The following is a 23,955-nucleotide window of genomic DNA, read 5'->3' on the forward strand; positions in this document are numbered from 1 at the left end:
ATATAATAGAGAATATAGATCACTATATCAAAACAGTTACTAATGAAAAACTGACATGAGGCCCATTTGGGAGGTTCTTTTTTGAAAAATGTACTTTTTTATTGGCTGTCAGGCCCTTACTGTAAGAGAAATTCTTCAGGGAGAAGGGCATCTTTAAAGAGACTCATAATCCATATCATGACTGTTACTTGAAATAAATGGTTTGTAATGGATTGTATTGCAACATGTTTTCAGAGCTTATTATACTTGTCTGGGGCGCTGCAAAATTTGCAAATGTTGTTTAGGTCGCAAAGTTGTATACACTTTGAAAAACGTGGTCTGCTGGTGGAAACCCTTACAAAAATGATTTTTGTTCAATATCTTATTAGTGGACAAAAGGTATACTCTCTTTGAAAGTGCATTCCTTCCGCAGCTATCAAAACATATATTACTGATCGTTGTTAACACTTGTATAGGAAAATGATTAAAGGAAAGGGTTGATTTACTTCCTATGGATATGATATACGGAAGGAATTTTTTCAGATGCCTCATATTTATATATATATTTAGGAAATTTTATACAATCCAGAACAGAGGGGCGCAGAGCATTTTATATGGGTCTCGAGTTACAGAAAATAACATGAAAAATAATGTGAATGAAATAAAAGACGAAAAGGACAAATAAGGCAGGGACATTATCACACAATAAAAGGATGTTATCTGTTATAACCCAGTGCGCTCAAATATAGATGCTATCATACAACATACCAAAAAGTGCATGGGACAAAATGCAATAGTATTTACAGGATGATAAGTTTTTGTAGTTGATACACCAAATTAGCAAAACACAGATGTGAAAATTCAAAAAGACTTGGCTTGGACCTAGGGCTTGGACCTAGGGCTAGATGTATCAAGGTTCGCATTAGCGAACAACAAATTGCGATTTTTAGAGAATCACTAATCTGCTAACGGATTAGCAAAATGCGATGTAGCAACACCATCGCAAAAATGTTTGTGATTTCTTAAAATCTGCAATCGCAAATAGCGAGTACCAAATTGCGATTCGGTAAAATAGCAAATCGGTATTTGGAAATCGCGAATTACGATGTTTGTATTGTAGAGCAGCTTGATGACATCACAAACAGGAAGTGAGTCAGTGCATGCTGTTTCCAGAAGCCGGAGCCACAGGAGCAGGCAGAGAGACTCAGCACAGCAACAGGGAGGCACACAGGAGAGTCAGCCAGGACCAGAAAAAACTATGGCCACTGACGGGAATGGGAAGGACAAAGGAGAGAGGAAGTGCAAACTGAAATTCAGTGAGCAGGATTTGGAGGTGCTCACAGAAGATGTCATCAAGAACCATGACCAGTTATTTGGAAAAAACTCACTACAGGTCCCAGAAAGTGAGAAGAGAAAAATGTGGACTGAGATCCAGACCAAAATATGCACGGTGGTGTTGCACAGTGTTCCATTGAGGAGATATGCAAGCACTAGTACGACTTGCGTTCACATGACAAAGAAAGGGTAGCAAGCAGGCTGAAGGAGATAAGGAGCACTGGAGGAGGACCACCCACCAAGACACCGTCTACCCCCATGGAAGACATGTTGGAGTCAAAACTGCTGCCTGAAGCTGTTAGTGGTGTCACGGATATTGACACCTCAGGCATACCCAGCACCAGCAAAGGTAAGGACAGTAATGATTTGAATCACTATATGTGAATGTAAAAAATGTCCCTTAGAAAATAGCAATGGCACTATGCACAGTGATAAGTAGTCCATGCCACATATTACGTACAACACAACAATGCCTTATGGGAGTGGTAATCCATCCAAAGTGCATCTACTACATAAATAGCAAGATAGTGTAAAACCAAACAGATAAATAACACAACAGACAATTAGTATATTATGCCAGGGTACATTTTTATAATTTAAATAACTGTGCGAGTACCTATCCAAGAACGACATGCTGCGCATTGTTGTTGCAGATGTTCAGGGCCCCAATGCACCAGTGAAAATGAGGGGAATGACAAAAGTCAACCACAGTCTGATTCAAACACCGGTGAGTCCATCATAAAAGCACCAACTATGCGCAGGGCAAGAGTGCTGCCCATCCCTGAGTTTAACCTGGACTCCGATGAATTGCCGGAAGAAGTACCCACACCACCTCCAGACGCTAGAAGCACCGACAGACAGCAGTCCCTGTCCAGCGTCAGTCCACTCCCCTCAGGAGGCATCGCGAAGAAGGTAGACAGTGCACAGAGGACAGTGAGGGCCCATCACTGTTGGGTGGCCTTGAGGCATCCATGCTGAAAGTGCAGCGCCTGCAATGTAATCCAATGCTGATCAATGCACAGGCAGTTGTTGTCAATCGATCACAACATGGGAGCAATGCACAGGCAGTTGGGGCCTATCGATGACAACATGGGATCAATGCACAAGCAGTTGGAGTCTATCAATGACAACATGGGATCAATGCACAAGCAGTTGAAGTCTATCAATGACAACATGGGATCACTGCACAAGTAGTTGGAGTCTCTCAATAACAAAATGTGCAAGCTGCATGAGGGACAGCAAGCTGCAGCAGAACACGTAAGGGAGATAACAAATGCCATTAGGGAACTCTGCACTGTAATGCAGCAGGAGCCTGTCACCCACCATAGGTGCCATTACCAGTTGAGGGGCAGGTTGGATGGGTTCAGCAGATCTGCCAATCGGCTCACTACCGGAACTGCTTTGGTGTCATGACATGCTGTGGACATGCAAGTGGAGATGGCACATTGCAGTCGGGATGTTGCCCGAGGATTGGTGCAAATCACCAATGTATTGGAGACAGCCTGAAGTGCTACAAGCAGCGAACTGGGTGGTGGGGATAGTGAGGAATTCTCTAGCTTCAGCAGTCTCACAGCCCCTGTGATGGATCCTAGGCGTTGTAGTTCCAGACACAGTACTGTCTCTGAACCCACAACAAGAGGTGCCACTGAGACCAGTGAGTGTTCAAGTGTGGTGCGTGGAAGTAAAAAGTAATGTGGAGAAGTACAGGGGACTTGCATATCATGTAGCAATGCAGTGATACTATGATGTTTAATAGTGTCACACTATAACTAGGATCTGATTGTGTCTACTGTGTACCTATGTCCTATTCATACATATATTAACTGAAGTCAAGGCAATAAATGTGCTACCTACAGCAGCAAATGAAAATAGATATGGTGATGTCATTACTTACATAAGAAATAGTTGCGCGTGATCTCAGCACTTCTTTGTCTGCCCTCTGCTGCACTGGTTCTGTCTGCTGGGTGAAGGGGTGGCAAGGGACTACCATCCTCATTGCAGTCAGGCTCTGTGGGTTCCACTGGTATGCCTCTCATCATTGCAATGTTGTGCAACATAGCACATGTGGCCACAAGTTTGCAGATGTTTTCCGGACTGTATTGCAGTGCACCCCCACTCTTGTGCAGGCATCTGAAATGACTCTTCAGCAGGCTGAAGATCCTCTCTATCATGCTACGTGTCCTCCTGTGTGCTGCATTGTATCTCCTTTCATGTGGCGTGGCAGGATTGAGATAGGGTGTTAAGATGAAGGACTGCACTGCATATGGACTGTCTTCTAGAATAACAGGAGAGTAAAATGAGTTATTGTTCTCACTTAGACGTTATGCAACATTGTCAACTGTCACATTACCAATTAGGTATCCGTCGCCAAACGCACAGCAATAAGTCTTGTGTTTATTCCACTATGCCTGAAAATTTAGGAATCATGGGTATCTGGCAACAAGATCTGTTATTATGGTGGAGGCTTATATATGACTTGTATGTTCGTGGAATGTGTTCTCTTTCTGTTCCGATAAACATACTCTGTGTCAGATGGTGGACAGATAGCTACATGTGTCCCATCAATGCAGCCAATGACATGTGGAAATTGGGCTTCCTGGTAGAAATAAAATTTTGTTTTCTGCGAATCCTGGGGGTTGTTGGGGAATTTTATGTGCAGATGGATTTTGGTTAGCATTATGTTTAGGAATGTATTAAAAAAGCGTGAAAGCACACTTTAAGAGACACCTCCAGATGCTGCTGTGACTCCTTGATAGCTTTCTGAGGCTAAGAGGTGCAGGGACCATAATACCTGCCCATGAGTGGGTATGGCATTGGTTCTGTGTGTATTTCGCTACAGTAGGGGTTGTAAATCAGCTATCAAGTCAAGTATTATGGCTGAGTTTAACCTGTATTTCTCAAAAATCTGCTTCTCTGTCTGTTCAAATAGGGTAATGCGCACTCTAAAAATGTGCTCCTGTCTCCTTCTCCCTCTCCTCAGACCTGCCAGGATCCTCATCCTCCACGCCATGAAATAGAGTGCAGCCATTGTGGAAAACGGCTGATGCAATCTGGGCCTCTTTATATAGGTTTCAGCTGTTTACTACCTGAGTTCAATTTGTGGTAAATTGCACATGCAAAAAAACCATTTTGTGACTAGTCACAATTTGCAAATGTTTGATACATTGAATTGCTATTCGGGTATTTGCGAAACGCTGTGTGCGATTCGCATTATCTACTCGCAATTTTAAGGAATTGCCATTTGAACGATTCCTTATTTTTGCACTGCGAATGCCTTTCATACATCGTGAAAGGTGATTTTGCATTCACGAACGGTGGATTTTACTGATTCGCACAATTTGTGAATGCAAAGTCCTTTGATACAGCTAGACCTTAGTCTCTTAATACTCATGGCTTTCTACTGAATTACAGTAGCAAACCAGGAGTAAGTCAGAACTGTCTAATCCCTAAAGTTTTGGTTTATCGCTGAAACTGGCATTTCAGTTCAGTATTAAAGAGGTCACAGAAGGCAGTTGTCCTGACGTCCAGTGGCATGGAGCTACAGATTATGGGACATTTTTATAAAATATTTTTCTAGAGCCCATTGAGCACACTCTGGGGCAGATTTAAGAAAAGTGGCCCTGCACCTAGGGAAGGCCACCTTTCTTTGCCCCTTAGCGCCTCCCTTAAACCACCATGTGTGCACCCTATTTAATATCCGGTGCACCATAGTGGTAGTTAGGGTGCTAGCTTGGTGCTTTGCAGGATTGCCATCAAAAAATGTTACGCTAATCCTACAAAGCCCATTGAGGCCTTTTGTGAACATGTGCCTCCTCTTAATACCTGCTCTGAGCAGGCATTAAAAGTGCTGAAAAAAATGACGCAAAGAAATCTCTTAGATTTCTTTGCAGCATGTCTTTGGGCCCCCTAACTAGGGAACGCCCCCTTTGCATACATTATGCCTGGTGCAGGAATAACGTAGGGCAAAGAGTTATAAAGTGGCTCAATGCATTCATTGAGCCAACTGGTAAATTTGGCGCAGTGATTTTGGCCTCGTTGGGCCACATCAGAGTAAAAAAAAATGGCACTAATGTGGCGTAAGTAGGTGCTCGGGGCTCTTAAATCTGCCCCTTAGACTTGGAGCAATAACCTGTCAGGTACTCTGGATGAATAGTGGAGAAGTTCAAAATGCTCACTCTGGCTCAGGTTCTATCTGCCCTGGATTCAGGAGACTGGATAGTAGTGTTGGACTTGCAGGACACTTATTTCCATATTCCTGTCCTGCCTGTCCACAGACATAACTTGCAGTTCACAATAGTCCATAAGCATTTTCAGTTTACCATGTTTACTGTTGGCCTTACCAGCACCCTTCAGGTGTTCACCAAGGTGTGGCCACAGTTCATCTGAGCAAGTCAAGATTTTCAGGCTTTCCCTATCTCAATGACAGACTGTTGAAGGTGGGCCAACCCCAGGTTGTCTCCCACCTCCAGACTACAGCCGACCTCCTGCATTCACTGGTGTTCAATATAAACATGCCAAAGTCACACCTGATTCCCTCTTAAATTCTTCCTTAGCTGCTCTGGACACAGTGCAGTTTCGGGCTTATCCTCCCAAGCAGCGAGTCCAGTACTTTCAGGCCATGATCCTGATGTTTCCATCTCTTTCCTGGATTTCGGTGAAAATGACTCAGAGGCTGCTAGCCCTCATGGCCTCCTGCTAGTGATACGTGCCACATGGCATATACCAGCTCTGCAGTGGGACCTGAAGTTCTAGTGGGCACAGCATCAGGGAAATCTCAGATGTGGTCCAGATCTTAGAGGGAACTGTGTGAGAACTACAGTGGTGGTTAACAAACTGCTAGTTCGTTAGAGGCAGATCCCTCTTCCTTCACCAACCAGATCTGATGGTAGTGACAGATGTGTCATTCCTGGGATGGGATGGCTACCTGAGAGAGGTAGAGATCAGAGGCATCTGGTCTCCGGCAGAGTCTGGAATCCACATGAACTTGTTGGAGCTCTGGGCAATCCGGATGATATTGAAAGTATTTCTTCCCTTTCTCAAGGGAAAGATGGTGAAAGTGTTCACAGACAACACCACTTTCATCTGGTACAGCAACAAAAAGGGCAGGGTGGTGTTGTGAACCCTTTGTCAGGAGCCTTTGGATGTGGATGGAACAACAGGTCATATCCCTTTTTTTTTCAATAACAGGTGGGCTCTTCGAACGTCAGAGAGGAGGAACTCAGCCAACAATGCTCAGTGAATCAAGAATGGCATCTCCATCCAGAGGTGGAGCAAGGGCTCTTTAAACAGTGATGAGAGATTTGGTTTGATCTGTTCACCTCCGCAGAGAATGCAAAATGTTAGCAGCATTGTTTGTTGGAGCTTCCAAGGCGGAACTCACTCTTCATCTTAAGTGGAACTCAGACATCCTGTTTGCCTTCCCACCCATACCACCTCTGTTCTCAAGAAGATCAAGCATTACCAGGCAAGTAATCATGGTGGCTCCTGACTGGGCACAGATAATTTAGTATCCTGAGCTATTGAGCATGGTCATCAATCCTCGGATCAGACTCCCCCTTCAGCGGGATTGTCTGTCACAGCAGTAGGGGAGGTTTCTGCACCCAAACCTGTCCATTATCTGCCTTCTTGCATGGAGATTGAGTGGCTGCAGTTGACAGCTTTTGACATTCCTCCTGAAGCCTGTAATATTATCTTAGCAGCCAGGTGTCCCTCCAAAAAAACAGTATATGCTCTTTGGAAGAAGTGTGTGGCATGGTGTGTTGCTGCCCTTTCTGCCCCTCTCTCTGAGGTTCTGCTGTTTATACGTTCTTTGGCCCAGCAGGGCTCTTCTATGGGCACTCTTAAATGTTATTTGTCTGTAATTTCTGCTTTTTGAGGTTGCCTGATCAACCTTCTTTGTTTAAGTCTCCTATTGTAAATAGGTTCCTTAAAGGTCCTACACATATGTTCTCTCCTTCTTCATTCATTATGCCTCAATAGGATTTGAATTTCTTTTTTATATTTCTGATATGTGCTTCTTTCGAGCCTCTCCGGCTTCTTACTTTGAAAACAGCCTTTCTTGTGGTCATTACCTCTGCCCCGCAGGGTGAGTGAGCTGCAGGAATTGTCATCTAAACCACCCTCCCTTCCATCTATCTAAACAAAGAGGTGCTTCGTAGTAGGGAGTCCTTTTTGCCAAAAGTGGTTACACCTTTTCATGTAGGCCAATGCATCACCTTGCCTACTTTTTATGCACCCCCACATCCTTCTAAGAAAGAGGAGAGACTCCACTGCCTGGACCCAAAAAGAGCATTGGCATTCCTTGATTGTACAGAAGGGTTCCGGGTGGATGATCAATTCTTTGTCAGTTGTGTGGGTGTGAAGAAAGTGTGGGCAGTGTAGAAGCAGAATATCTTCAGATGAGTCATCCTATGCAATAAAATCTGCTATGCACTGGCCAAAAAGCACCCCACAGAGGGTTTGTGTGCTCATTCTACCCAAGTAAAAGCTGCGACCACTGCATTAGCATGCAGAGTTCCTGTCCTTGAAATCTGTCAGGTAGCAACATGGGTGTCTCTGCACATGTTTACTAAACACTATTGCCTGGACAGTCAGGTCCAAAGGCACTTTCCCATTTAGTGCTGCAGGACTTTCCTGTATGATCTTAGGCCCATATTTATACTTTTTTAGTGCTGCATTTGCGCTGCTCTTTGACACAAAAATGGCACAAACTTGCAAATTCTAATTGTATTTTGCAAGTTTGCACCGTGTTTGCATAAAAAAATGAAGAAAATGCATGATATAAATATGGGCCTTAGTTCGTAGACTCACATTTGGCAGATGGTATTGTCTGAATATCTATTTTAAGGTACGGAATCTGCAACTAGATATCTCTATCAGATGGAAAATGTACTTTCCTTTGGTAATACCTTATCTGGTAGAGACAATATCTAGTTGCTGATTCCTTACCAACTCACTCATCCTCCCCGCTCTGCAAACTGACTTCTAGGGACAAGGACTCCCCTTTCAGGGCCCTAGTTTTGATGCACCAGAGGTCACTGCTCTTCATGGGTCTGCATTTCTTGTATGGAAAGTCATGAAAAGAAATTAACATCGCCACAACGTGGTGGCACCTATATAGGATTCTTGATGTGATATCTGGCACAAACGACACCAATAACGGACACATAGCCGATCTACGTCACCTAGCGGCACGCAGGCATACTGCTTAAGAAAAATTTCCAGATACAGACTGGCACCTGGGGAAATTCAGAGATAAGGAATCTGCAAGTAGATATTGTCCCTACCAGATTACCAAAGGTTAGTAATTTGTTCATCAGCATTCCCAAAACTCAGCCCGGCTCTGTGCTCCACTACAAAGTTTAACCCTTGCAAAGAAATAGACCATTTCAACAACTTGGGATTCCGTCCCTTCATAGACCTCAACTATGTCAGTGGCTTATGATCTGTTAGCACCACAAACATAGTACTAAACAAAAATGGAAAGAAAGTATGCATGGCCAATACTATGGCATGCCTTCTAAATTGAAGCACAGTTCTGCTCTCGGGGTAGTAATGTCCTACTAATAAAGCCTACCAGCAACTCTATATCTTTGTCATTCAGTTGAACTAACACTACACCTTTGCCAGGAGCATCCACCTCTACAATAAAAGGCTGAATGGAGTTAGGTGCTTTTAGTACAAGAGCGGTGCTTAGTGCCTGTATAGTGCCTTCCTCAGTTCATCAAAACATTTCTAACATTCTGAAGTCCATATTTTCTTCCTGGGCTGCTTCCTAGAGGTCAAAGCAGCCAATGGGGCCACTATCCTTCAATAATACTTCAATAATTCACCAGAGAAATCCTGTAGCACCCGGTAAGTCCCAAAAAGGCTCTCACTTCAGTGTGGGTAATAGGCACTTCCCACTCCATCACAGACTGAATCTTGCCATCCACAGAGTGAAACTTCCTGTTTCCCACCTCATGCCCTACACCACAGAAGACTGCCCCACCTGACAGTTGCCTTGATCGTCCGTTTCGCCTCCTGTATCCTAGCTACCACCTGTTCTAGGTGCTTCAGGTGGTCTTCATATAAAATACTGCACGCTGAAATATCAGGGGTAAGCCACAGAGAACTCTTCTAACCTTGCGAGAACATGGTTCGCCAAGTGTTAAAAAGTAGTAGGAGCATTCTTCAACTCAAAAGGCATCACTTTAAACTGATACAGAACTTCAGGAGTAGAAATGCAGTGTTCTCCTTAGCAAACGGTGCAACGTGATTGCTAATATCCATTGGTCAGACCTATGGTGCTCAAGTAGTTGGCAGCACCTAATCGACCCACAAGCTTGCCCGCTCTTAGGATTGGATGGCCATTGGTTTTGATTACTTCACGGAGGACACATAAAACAACAAGTCAGTAGATCCTTACTTTGGTACTAGAGCCACAGGACTAGACCAAGGACTATGAGATCTCTCTATGACCTCCCAGTCCAACATTTAGGCAACTTCCACATTAATGCATCCCTGATCCTGGTCAGACATTCTGTACATTACTGGCAGACTGTCATCTGTGTTTATGTCATGTACACAGATAGGTGTCAATCCTGGAGTCAGATAGAAGTGGTTGGCTAAGCATCTAAACACCCCTCAACACTCGCTCTGTGGCTGAGGGGCTAACTGAACCCCTTCCACAGTGTTATCCTTCATGTTCGTATGCAGCAAATCAGGAAGAGGCTCACTGTTTTCTTCACTTCCTCTGCAATAGCTACTGTGTAGTGTCAGTCAGTCAGTCAGTCAAAATAACTTTATTCGGCGTATTGCCATAAAAGTACACATACATACATATAAATCATCATAAAATACTTGCATTGCATAATTCAAAGGCAAGACTTACAAGTCTATAAAATCTAAGTATACCACTTAAGCCTACTAAATCAATATAGAATAATAAATACTTATAAAATCGTATACAACAGTAAAACAATATTTGAATTCCCTTAATGAATAGTCATGTCTATTGCTAATTCATATCGATTCCTAATGGTGATAGCGGATTTGATAAAACTTAAAATAGAACTGCACATTTGTTTGGATGAAAGGCTTTAAATGCCAATCAATCCTTCTTTATAAGAAAGGGTGAGCAAATTACGCAAAATAGGTAATAAAAAAGTTTCCCTAGGAACTGAGTAGAGTATACAAAATAAAAAAAAGTGACAAGTACTTTGTTTTGAAAAATTGTCACAAGGGCATGGCGGTAATGTTTTTTCCCACATGCATTTTGTCGGAAACGCCACTCTAAAATGGATCATGTTAAATCTAAAAAGTACAAGTAAAGAGTATAGGGAAGGGATCGGAAACCAAACAAAATAAAGTTCTATCGAATTTGATGATGAAATTTGTACATATAAATTAAAAGAACTCAATTTCTCTGCCACTTGATATCTAAGATTCGTAACGTACTCTTTATATCGGGATTTAACAATTTCTTTCGCATTGGCGGGCTAGAGCTCTGGTTTGAAATACATAAACTCCAAGTCAAAATTTCGAAAACAGTTATGAACAAAATTTAACCATGGAATGTTGTTGTGGTTTGCTAACGAAATACAATCATGTGTTAAAGTAGCCACCGGATTCGACCATACTTTTATCCATAACAGATAGGGGGCAATATCTATCAAATCTGTAATGTAACAAATTCCCAACTCCTCATGGCATATAATATTCGCTACGTTCTTGGGTACCATAAGTAGCCGGTGGAGAAATGTATTCTCTGCCCGTTGTAATATGCTTGAACTGGTATATCCCCAAAGGCCACCCCCATAAATCGCCACTGAAACACATTTGAATTTATAGAGCGTGATGATCTGGTGAACCGGTCTATGCCCTAATCTACAGGCAAAGCGAAAGATTGCTTCAACATTTCTTTCCATTTGTTGGAGCTTAAAATTCAAATGGAATTTCCATGACAGAGTGGAACTTAGGTACAAACCTAAATAGAAAAAGTCTTTTAACTTTGTTAAGGTGTTCCCCCCATTATAAAACATTTGGTGCGTGTGTTTTTAGGACCGCAAGTCATAACATGTGACTTTTTAAAATTAACTTTCAAATCAAACTCTTGTGTGTGCGTTAAAAAAAGATCCAAAAGGGTCTGTAGACCATTGGCCGTGCGGGCAATTAAAACGGCGTAGTGTCTCTGGAGGAAAGATTTCAGCCTGTACACATGGAACACTCTCTTGGGTTATCTTGTGGCACCTGTGTCCACCACGTAGTTTACCTCAGAAACTTTCTAAACTACATTGTATGGCCCACACTGTAGGACACTGGGTTACTGGTTGGGGGGTGAACCCATACTCAAGTGGCAACCACAATTCTTGCCAGGGTGAAGTCACAAAGCAAATCAGAATTAACCTGTGCTTAACCCTCTGGTAGCTTGAAATGAAAGCAGTTAGGCTTAACTTAGAGGAAATGTGTAATGTATTTATACAGCACTTAAAACTGTAATGAAGTGAAAAATCCCACACCAATTAAGAAAAAATAGAGTAAATTGTAATAAATAATATAACAACAAAATAACAAATATCTAATCACTTGAACCGGAGATATGAAGATAAAGATTTAAGTGAAAATAGCACCAAAATGTACAAAACACCAACTGTGGTCTTCTAATAGCAGGCTACAGTGACCCTGTTAGGCCTACTGAACAAGAGTAACTTAAATCTTGTTTGTGAATGGTTGTGGAGTCCCACATCGAGAATGCATCACACGGTGGTGGTTCCTAGAATCTTTGAGGTTGTGATATGAGGTATTGAATTGTCATTGAGGATGCTGTTGACAAGAGGAATGTGATGTGAAGTCTTGAAACAAAGATGTCTTGTGCACTGGCAGGTTTTGAAGAAGCTGTTGGGCTTGTGAGGCAAAGTCATATGTCACCATTGAGGATCCATAGATGAGCGGCTTGTGATACGATGACCTGCTTCAAGGATGCGTTAAGCAGTGGTGGATCCTGGGAGACTGTGGGAGGTGATGTGAAGTCCTGTGTTAGGTGTGGGTCATGCAGCCATTTTGATGTGGAGTTTGGCGAGACGATGCACAGCAACACATATGAGGAGTTTCTGGGAGGCAATGCTTCACGATGTGTCAGTTCTGCTGGCACCAAAGTAGAGCTGGCAGATCATCTTCAGACCCTCTTCCAAAGGTCCAAGACTAGGATGGCACCACTTGGGAGGGCAGGACTCACAGCTGGTAGAGTCCAAGTGCTGGATTTAAGATTGAGGAAGCCTGTTCCGTCCCTGAGGCATCTGATCCCTGGCCAGTGAAACAGAGGGACCAACCCATCCTGAGTATTTCTAACTCACTTCATGAGCCAGTGATAACAGGAAACTCCTATTCACTAGTGGAACCACTAGCTCCTTCTTAATTCTTGGCTCAGGATCTACCAGTTCCACCCTGCCAGCCAGCTTAGTGTTCTGACCACTCATTTGCTGACCTGTTCCTGTGCTTCACAAGTATAGAGCACTCCTCTTGGGCTTTGTGGAAATCTTCCTGGGTTGTTCTTCCCTGCAGTCAGAAAACTCTGCAGCTCTGGAAGTGACCCAGACTCTGGCAACTGGTCCATCATAACCCCCCCTCCAGCTGGACCGGAAGTGATGACCTTCATGGCCACTGCCTTACTGAAGTCTGCCCTTTCGTGCCTTTCTGTTTTGTGATTTTGAGTAAATCTGTTCAGTAGTTTTCAAGAAATTAAGGATCAAAAATAATTTCATAACTGGACAGTTGGGTTTGAGGTGCTCTCACAAGAGTCCTTCAAATGCAATTTAGAAAAAATAGTGCTTTCTGTTTGCCCCAGGGGGCTTTTTTCCCAGGCTCTTGTGGGAGCGAGTGCTCAGATTTGCTGCCAGCTAAACGAGAAAACTTTTTGCAGGCAGCCATTACAGGAGTAGGGGGAGTGTGATAAAGAAAAAATAAAGACAAAATCTAAGGGTGTAGGGTAGGTATCCTCTACCCAGTGGCCTTGTGGAACAGTCAAAGAGGCACACTGGGGCCAAATTGTATGTACATTTTTATATTTAAAAAAAACAAGCTGTGATCCTGCGGAAGTCCCATGGGATTGTGTCATATTAAAAAAAAAAAAAATGCCTACTTGTATTTTATATTTTAATAATTTGACCCCCAAGAGGACCAGGGCCTGTGGGTCTTTATTAAAAGTACTTAGGTAAAGGGGCATGAGTGGGGGCCTCCTCCCCAATCTTCTTTTGGGCCCCAGGGACACAGTGCCCCAGGGAGATTAAAAAATAATGGGGATGGGGTATGCACTTCCCTCTCCGAGTCACTTTTTGAACTAGGGAGAGGGTTAACTAGATACAGTGAGGCATTGGTTCACTTGACACTTGACCTTGATTTCAACACATGTACAAACTAATGCTTCATACACTGATTTGGATGTTAATTAGAATATATGTACGAATGTGGGGTTTAACTCATATGGATGAATATATGTAGGTATGCCAGTACTGAAATTGCAAATTACTTCACAACTTCACATGATTTACAATATTTCTGCTAAGTATAAATTAGTGCATTTTTCCCACAATTATTGTTGCTTATCTTGAGACTAAGGGCCAGATGTATGAAGCATTTTTCTGGACACAAGCTGTCCATCAGGCCATTTGCGAACAGAAAAAAAGCAAAATGTGACTCGTTAAATTGTTTACCGAATTGCATTTTGCTTTTGCTTTTCGGTTTTAGGAAGGGGCATGTTTAGGGTGTCCCTCCCTAATAAAGAATTGCACAGGCATGTGGGAATGTTTTGCGATCGTGAATATGTTTGCAAAACATTCACAGTTACCACCAACTTCAAGTTGGTGGTAACCCATTCGCAAACTAGAAGGAGTTCCCAAGGACCACTTCCCCTGTGTGAATAGAAGCATAAATATTTTTTTAGAGCAGGTAATGGTCCCACGGACCACTGCCTACTTTGAAAAAATAAAAAGAAAACTTCATTTTTTTGTTTGAAATACATCCCATTTTCCTTTGAGGAAATGGGCTGCACGTTTTTTTTAATAAAAAATCTGCTTTATTTAAAAGCAATCACAGACATGGTCGGTCTGCTGTCTCAAGCAGACCACCAACCCTGTGAGTGCAACTATTCTCAAGGGATCGCAAATTGCGACCAACTTCATAAATAAAGATAAGGTAGGTCTTTGCGACCCCACTGGGAATCGCTAAATGTGTCTGAAACACATTTGTACATTTCATGAAAAAATAAAAAATGAATTCTACGTACATCTAGCCCAATGTCTCTAAATCTGCATTTGTTGTAAAAACATTAATTACATATGATGATTTTTAAACTATTTTTTTTGAGGCGCCCCACGATGTTATGAGTGAGAGTTTTTTCTCACTTACTTTGAGGTCCCTTGAATGTTTTGTCCCTATTTTATGTTTATGTACTGCACGGTGGAACACACAAACCACTCAGGCTGTGAGAAAGATCGTGTTGCATTAATCTTTCTTACTGGATCCTAGAATGCTAGCTGTTCTGTGTATATATAAAGGTCACAGGCTTTTCTTGTATATATATATATATATATATATATATATATATATTCAGAGTCAGTCAGTGTATGGGTATGATTAGGTTAGAGTTTTCATTGTAAGGACATTTTTATTTTCTTAATAACTTTAGTGGCAGTTGATAAACCTTTACAAGACATTTGAATAGAAAAGTTCATCCTATTTGGGTTTGGCATATATATCTACATTTGTACTATAAAGCTTCATTTTTCTTGCAGAACTCAACTGCAACGGTTAATGTGATGGTGACTGATGTAAATGACAATGGACCTGTTTTTGATCCCTATTTATCAAAAAATCTGTCAGTCCAAGAGGAGGAAGTCAATGCCTTTGTGGGTCAAGTAAGGGTAAGTTGTTTCAATGATTCATGAGAAGTACTGCAGACGTGGACAGCACAAAAACACAGTTAAGAATTGTTTTCATTGCTGAGAGTGAGGTAATATGTTAACAAAATGTTTACATTTATAATTTCACTGAAAGATCATAAAATAAATGAGCCCGATGTGAGAAAGAGCGATGGTTGATCTGAATGAAAATGATGACTCATGCTTCAGTGTAGATATAATAATTGTTACTCCTCACTAATTGCTATACCTTTTCAGAGAATTAAATATTAGTGTGGAAATATACTGCAAAGGTCATGTATGAGGGGAGTATTTGTTCTTAAATTTCCAGAAGGTATGAGAGGATCAGTCCGCTTCACTAAAGGCCATTTAGTAACAGAATGAGAACGGCCTGTTATATGCTGTGAAGCTGCTTCAGTGACTGAAGATGTTTGCTTCAAGTTTATATATTGACTTGTAGCAGGTGCTAACTCTGTTTGTTTAATGGTGTTAGTTTTGTTGTATTGCCAGATTTAGGCCAAAGCTGCAATGGAGCAATACAATTATGGGCAACTTTTGTCTAAGTCTCTGGTTTAATGTATAAACTGAGTCTTGCACTAGATACACCTTTGACTAAGTATTGGGTGAGTTGAATGGGTCAACAGTCATTAGAGTTCAGTATTGAGAACCCTGTGACCGCTTGAGGGAGCTTTTCTTCAAAGAATCGATAATGATAGAATATATTTGGAAACTCGGCATTTGGTGTGGTAGACACATATCTGGTTCCTGTCCTTTAATGTTTGTTTTACTGCCTGGTGATTTAGCTTAACTTCAGTATGTCTTCATACGTGACTCACAGTGAGCTGTTAAGAGGCCATGAACCTACCTCAGACACAACATGTCAGAAATCACATGATTGGCTTTCCCTCTCAGGTCAGATTATCTCAGAAAACAAAAACTTTCCAAAAGGACAAAGTTCCATACAGAGGAAGATGAGGTCAACTCATGCCCCATCCCATTCTGCCCCTTGACCCGAAATCCAACATCCTCATATATAAGGACATGCCTAGAAATATGGAACACACTTAATTTTCAATAGAATGTGTTGTTCCCCTGTCATTATAGTTCACTGTAAAGACCAATTTATTTTTATGCACAGTTGGTAAAAAATAGCAAACAATCAGTAGCCAAATTTGGTGGCACAGAAATTGGAAGAAATAGGAGTATTAACAGGGGGGGGGGGTGGTGTGCAAGTCCACCACAAGGAAAAAGGTCACACATGTTAGGGTAAAACACTGTTTCAATATTTTAGACCTGGATTCCACTCCTTATATCTGTGGAACAGAGCACACAGGCTCAACTCAGGGGAATGTGTGAAGCATTTAGCAATATCAAAACAGTTAAAAAGTCAAACCACAACACAATAGAAACCCCATAACCAATTTAAAAAGTAAAATGATAACAAAATCACAAACATCAAATTAGGGAAATGCAAGACATGAATTATTAATAATCCAAGGCAAAAAGTGGCACGAAGATGTAAAGTGCCAATCAGTAATCTCTGTTCACAGTTGCGTGGGACTAGGTGTGATATCAGGCCAACTTCGATGGAGCATGGGTTGGATACAACAAGGGCCTGATTTAGAACTCAGAGGACGGTTACTCCATCACAACAATGACAGATATTCCATCCCATAGGAGCTAAATCTAAATCCCATAGGATCCCAAAGGACAGAATGAGTTTTATCTAAATCTGAATCCCATGGGATAGAATGAGATTTAGATTTCGACAGATGGGATATCCATCACCGTTGTGACAGAGTAACCCGTCCGCTGAGTTCTAAATCAGGCCCCAAGTGAGGTTGTCCTGTTCTAAAAGTTTACCTTCTTATTTATTCTCTGAAGTCGAAGTTCCCTGATGGGCAAAGCTTGCAGGCTGTAGCCACTGATGTCTGCACAAATCCAAATGGCAACAGAAAAAGCTCCTGCTGAAGTAGTTGGTTTTAGAAGAAAAGATTACATTTTGCAGCTGATGAAGTCCTTATGTTAAGCATACACTTTTTTGGCTTTGCCTGGTCAAGAATTCTACCTTTGAACTTAGCTGCATTTTGCTTAGGCTAGCATAAAAAAAAAAAAACACTAGCCAGGTGGGGGTGGCAGAATGGGAAAAGGAGGTTGAGCGACAGAAAATGCGCTAGGCCGGTTAGAGGCAAAAAAAATCCGCTAACCAGCCTTGGGTAATTTCCAGACGTACAACCATCCCAAAACATTACTCCAGTCTTAGAAAAGATGGCCATTGCACCCAGTGCCATGCAAGGGGCCCATGTCAGGGCCCCCAGTGGCACTTAGAATTTTTTTTAAGCAATACCTACCTATACTTACCCTACTTACCTGGGATGGGATCCCCCATCCCATCGTGTCCCTCTGGTGTGGGTGTGGGTGCTTCTGAGGCTTGGTGTGGGCACCTGTGGACTCATTCCATGGTGTTTGACTATGGAAATGGGTCCACAGGTCTCCTAACACATGGCCTGACCCAGGCATTAAATAATGACGATAAGCAAGCTTAGCGCCACCATTTGGGTCCACCTCTCACTCTTGCGTAATTTTAGCACAGGGGGATAAATATGGTGCTATGGGCATAGCGTCATTTTTTTATAGGAATGCCTACTTTGCATCTCATTGATGCAAGGTGGGTTCAGAAATCCCAAAAATGATGCAAACTCCAATATTCTGACAATAGACGGGTCTAGCATCAAAATATAAATATGGAGTTAAGTTGGCGCTGCATTTGGCGTAAAATAAAATGATGCAAATGCAGCACAAACTGAGTATAAATATGTCCCCTAGTCTTTTTTATGAGCCTTGAAATCTGCCAGGAGGGCAAGCATGAAGCTGTATCTGGTGAAGTCATTTTCAATTGCTGAGAGGTCCTGCTGACACTTTGGAGGGCTTGGGAATACAAACATTTTCTGAGTAAAATCTTTTCAGATTTCCTGAAGCAGCTCCTCTTATTCAATTTTAAGAATCACAGGACCTCAGAGGTCGCACTTAAAGGCCATGACTCACTCTATGAGAGGCCATGCACAGAATCCAGTTGAGTTCCAGTTGCTACTGGTTGGCAAGAAACTTTAGGAAAAGGGCATCTTGCAGTGCATTTCGTATCTATAACTACACAGGATGTCAGCCAACAGAGACAGGGAGTCCACTTCTCTGTCCTGGACACAAGTGCAAGCAGGTCCAACTCTGAGGTCCCCACTCAGGTCTCAGGCATCAGGTCTAATACCCTTCTGTTTCTCTGCAGGTCTGTAGAGTGTTTTGATGAGCTGTGAGTGAGGCAGTAACTTTATAGGTATCACTAGCCAGTGTGTGGAGGGTCACTTCTCAACACACCCTAAACAATTAATAAAACATTTCAAGTTTCAGCTCTTCCCAATTCTATAGCACATTCTGGTTGCCTTCAGCAAACTATTCCATAGCGCACCATTTAGAGACAAATCCAACATGGCAGAATCTTTTTACACCAGGAGGAAGCTTGTGTGCCAACTACAGTTGTGTCTGGGGAAATGAGTAGTCCTCTCCTTATCAGCTACACCAAACAGGTCAAAAATATGCTACCCCTCTCACTGAACCTGAGCCTAGCTGGCTACAGATGGCCTAAGGAACAAGAGACTTCTCTTCCCCAGATTTCTCTTTACACTTACTTGTGAATGGAAAAACCCTGCCATGGTCCATTTCAAGGTAAGTAAATGCCTAGACCCTCTCAAGCTAACCTTCCTGAGCTGATATCTGTCACACCAAGGTATTCATATGAAAAGGACGAAGCCATTGTTCTTGCTCTGCAACCAGTTTTCATAACTCATAAATTGGAAGCACTGGCAGGGCCCTCAGCCAGCAGGCTAATGCTAATTAGCCTTCCGGGTCCTTAGGCATGTAAAATGTAATGATTTCAAAAAATAAAAATCCAAAATATGTATTACAAGTCCAACTTCACTATTGAATTGAATTTTTAACAAACAGTAAAACTAGTGTCCCAAGCTTGTCCCAAACCGGAGATAGCAGGGTTATAAATGTATTTTGAACTCCAGTTTTTCCCAGAGGACAGCAACAACCCTTTATAGTGAGAATAGTTTTTTGAGGGCTAGTCACTATAGGTATGGTCCAACACTACATTCATGCATGTACCACTTTTTTATTACTAGGCACCCTACCTTGTAGGCTACAAGGCCTACTTAGAGGTGGCATATTTAATTGTTAAAAGTAGAGTTTCTTCCTGCAAGCATAGGTTGCTTTGGACAGGTTAACCTGTATGTTTAAAGCTGTAGGAGTCAGGCTACACCAGAAGGCCTGAAGTCATGTTGTCTTTATCAGCCTAGTGGGATGACCAACGTGTCCTTCAGTTCACTGGTGACATTTAACTTCTCCATGCTATTAGCTTATTTCCTGCACTGTATAATGTGGCCGTACTGAAAGGTTAACTGTGCCAATTAGGAATTAGCCAATTTTACCATGTGTTAGGGATCAGAGCACATGTGCTGGGAACTGCACAGCTGTACCCTAGTCTACAGAATTGTAAAAACAAGCAGCATCAATCTAATCCAAGATTAGGTGACCACACAGAACAAGACACTGACTTACAATGAGTTTTTAATAATATCATGTAAATTATTAATCCTAGGATAGGAAAAAATAACTAACATTCCACATAAAGACAACAGTTGCTTTGCTCGGTCTTACATCTGAGCGAACCAACTCCAAGTATTGAGCACGCCGACAGACATTGACAATCGCAGTAATCCATGAAACAGTTCCACCAACTGTGAAATGGTAGGGATTCAGCTACTAAACATTTCTTAGCAATACATAATCTAGTGTTTAATATAGCAGTAAAAGCAACCCCGTCATATTCAGAGTTGAGTATCCTAAAATAACGAATGTAGCAAAAGGTGTCAATTGTCCCCTGGTAAAACATTAATTTCCTTCAAATTACTATCTTAATACTTTTTCATCTTACAGTAAACACTTTTGTGTGTGAGATCTGTACCAAGTTCACCAGAGTGGAAGCAAAGAGAGTCTTTAAATGCAGCCTGTGGTGAAACTTAATAGGCATATACTAAGTACTATTTATCAGTTTATAATTTTGCATCTTAAGCCTTACTAGCACTCAGCTTATCCACTGAGGCCTCCTTCCCAAGCTCCTCCCCCACCTGTTGGTTGAATGCATCAAATTATCCTCACTTTTTGTTTTTACAAACTTTCACACAAGCCCCTTCTATCAACCATCAACTCAAAAAGAGTGATTGGTTACAAGCGTTTGTCACTGGTGCTTATTACTCTTCAAAAAATTCATGGAATTGTAAAACGGGTCAAAATGCACTGATCCCATTTAACTGCCCCATAGTATGTAATTTTGTTTGTTGCCAGGTCACAGTCCAGACTTCCTCACATCACTGTGAAAATGGCAGTATCCCATAATACTGTATATTTTGTAAATTTAGCGTTTTCAACATATCTAAGCCATGCTTTCCAATGTGTGATAAAAACGCCTCCAAAGGTTTAAACCTCAAAATAAAATTGTTTCAAAAAGCACAAGGTAAGGAAACCCAATAATGATTCGCAGTATGTAAGTCGAGCACATTCCAATCCATTGCCTTTAAGCCTATTTGTAGTGACAATCTGTTACAGGTAGCAGCCCAGTGAAAAAACTTAAATCAAAGAGAGGCCACCATCTTACATTCATTAGGCATTTCAGGAATCCTTTGTGGGTCTTTTATTAGTTCAAAATGAAGCTTCAACACAACAAAATAATACATCGCAGATTAGTGATAATATAATTCCTGGTAAATACAAACATTTGGGTGGAAAACCAAAGTTTGAAAGCATTTTTAATTGGGATTTCAGACATCCAGGATCATAATGTATGTCACCTTGAGAAACTAGCAACATACCATCAAGGAAAGGGAGTTTATACACACCATCATAGTGCATAATAAACTATAGGCTTCTGAGATCAACATAATTGACAATCAAAGAAAAAATATCATATTTTCGTGGTCATGGGCCATTTACCAAGGTCCAAACAGGGATCATGCAACTGCTTATTATTCACAAGACCGATTAATAACAGAATGCCTAAGCAACAATGAAAGAGAAGTATATCCAGCAGTAGGGGAACAGTATCTAAAATAGTGGGACACAGTGCCTTTCAGCACATGTGTTCAAGCCTTTGTGAGGCAGAGTAGAAACAAGCAGATACCCATGCCCTAAAAGAGTGAGAAAGGGAGATGAAGGAAGTCAGTACAGTGTGATCACATAGACACTGACTATCAGGACAGGTACAGTCAATCCCATGAGGATCCTTAGAGGGCCTTCCAGCACAATTTAGGGAAAGTGTGCAGGTGGGGTGGGGGTGGGCAGTTCGTTGCCACAGGTATCTGTCTGAAAGGGTAAGATGATCAGTGCTATTGGTAGGAGACAGGAATACTCAAAGAACTTACGGAAACCCTCTAAGTTTCACATTGGCAGTCACCATAGGAAATGGATGGGATCAGCAGGGTAAGCTTCTCAGTGGCCTATCAAACACAGCTATAGGGGTAAGGGATTAGCTTTGGAGTACAGCACTAGTAAGGTACCCTTATTCAGAATATAGGTATCCTTATATTAATTTGGAAGGGGCCCATATGTATTCATGGACTTCTAATTAATTATCAACTTTACAAATAATTTGTTTGCAGTGGGTTTTTCTATGGAGTTCCTTCTACTATTCCTCAAATAATGGTACATTAGTATGATACCAGTGGTCTGGAATACATATTTTAGCAATAGCTTGCGAGGTGGCTACCTGTTTGTGGTTGTGCACAGAAAGTCTAACCATGTCAGCTGTATTATGGAGAATTGTCAAATGTGCAGATAAAAGAACAGTGCTGATATCTTTTAAATCCCCAACTAAAATGGCACATATTTGAACTGTCCCATTACATATGAAAGAGTTAAGCTTCTTGATTCATCTCTAACGACTGGAGTGATCCACCATATCAACACTGCACAATATTAAAGGGAACCACTTTAAGTAGTTCAGAATTTTGAAACACGAACACTCAATCTTGGTTTCACTGCCCATTGTGACATAGTCAAGTAAGATAGAGGATCACTCTTCAAGAAGCAGACTTTTTTCAGAATCACTTTCCAGTGCAGTCTGGGTTTGTGAAACATTTCATGATGATTGGTCTACATGAGGCCAATATCAAGATGCAAATGTGGCCCCATAGTCTACAATACTTATGAATGGACATTGGGGATGATGTCAGGCCTGTGTTACACACTATGCAGAAGTTATTGGTGCTGTTAAGAACAGTTCCTTTCATTTTCAAACCTGGTTTGAACTTCATGGAAAGAATCATGTGACACATCAATAAATAATTGCCCTAGGGTCTGAATACCTGTCCTTATTCAGTCAAACCACAGTCTTGCTCCCAATTCTGATGTAGGTGCTGTGCCATAAAAGTGCCAGTTTGCCAGTCATGACTGTGCTCTAAGCCATATGTGGGTGGGTCTACATATGTGCAACATTGCAAGTATCACCAGATTATTTAGGGTCATTTGTACCTCCTCAGCAATAAAAAGTGGGAAGACATCACCTACATAGTGGAGTAATGACCTCTCCAATTGAGCCAATGCCTGTTCGGGGTCATTTGTATATAGTAGTGGATACTTAATTTGGAACTGGTAGTGAGCTATATAGTAGTATTCGATATGTAGGAGCTGAAGGCCACCTGATGTGGAATTTTGCTATAAATTCTGTTGTATAGGCCTAGGTTTAGTCCATTCCAATGCCTTGTAATCAGAGTCTATCTGTAACATCAATTGTTTGTGGAACCATAGACATGACACAGCAAAGGTAACAATGTATCTGGGGGGGTGTAATTTGGACAGACTGAGCCTTGCCCCTCATGCAAAGATTGAGGCGTGACTATCTCATAAAATTATTGATAAAAGGAGCCAGGTTATTCCCTACAATATTCTCAAGATCCATGTTAAGTCAAATGCTCAGATATTTAAGGCCTGTATGTATCCATCACATGTTATAATTCCAAATGCATATCTTTGTGGTCACATCGGAATTAGAAAGAGCATTATATATTCCCGATTTGACTTTGTACCCAAGAATCAGGATTTGATATGACAAGTTTCATGTCCAGATTGAATCTGTAAGAGGTGGCATTCATAAAGCATCACACAGAGTGGTATGATATGTCCTAGGTCAAAACTCAGTTGAGCAGGAAGATGATCACTGTTCCATCCCGCAAGGATGTTACAGCCTGTCAAGTAATCAATGAAGAACAGTGAACTATTGGAGCAGAAGAGGTATTTACAATCTCAATCAATAGGATGTAGTAGATGCAAACCATGATCTCTCTTCAGATCAAACAAGACTGCCCTATCATTTCCATTGTCCATGTCAGGGTGTTCCAATTTATCTAGTAGAAGGTCCAGGGCAAGCTTTCAATATCCTCCCAACAGCACAGGGGTGAATCCAAATTTAGTGAACATTCTGGAATGTGAGGAGAGGAACTGCAATTCATGAGAGTCTGGGGACTATGCCAATTGTCAGTGTTGTGCAGTTTAACAAAAGGGTATCTTCCTTCCCTGTCTACCATAGCGCTCAGTACTTTATGGAGGAGGGTTGTTCAGACAAGTGTGGCAGCCTCAAATTTCTTAGTGTATTTATGTGTACTAATCCCACCGACGGTCAGCAGTAGTTTCCATCATT

At 41.6% G+C, this 23,955-nt stretch overlaps 1 protein-coding gene across 1 annotated transcript in view; it reads left to right on the forward strand.

Moving 5' to 3' along the window:
- PCDH15 (protocadherin related 15) overlaps nucleotides 1-23,955 on the forward strand; it is a 2,681,631-nt gene that overhangs the window by 1,771,331 nt on the left and 886,345 nt on the right. Inside the window, exon 18 of the mRNA XM_069240977.1 lies at nucleotides 15,084-15,212. Within this exon, the coding sequence (XP_069097078.1) occupies nucleotides 15,084-15,212 (129 nt within the window). The remainder of the gene's footprint in view (nucleotides 1-15,083; nucleotides 15,213-23,955) is intronic.

Source organism: Pleurodeles waltl, chromosome 6 (assembly GCF_031143425.1).
Source record: "Pleurodeles waltl isolate 20211129_DDA chromosome 6, aPleWal1.hap1.20221129, whole genome shotgun sequence".
NCBI lineage: Eukaryota > Metazoa > Chordata > Amphibia > Caudata > Salamandridae > Pleurodeles > Pleurodeles waltl.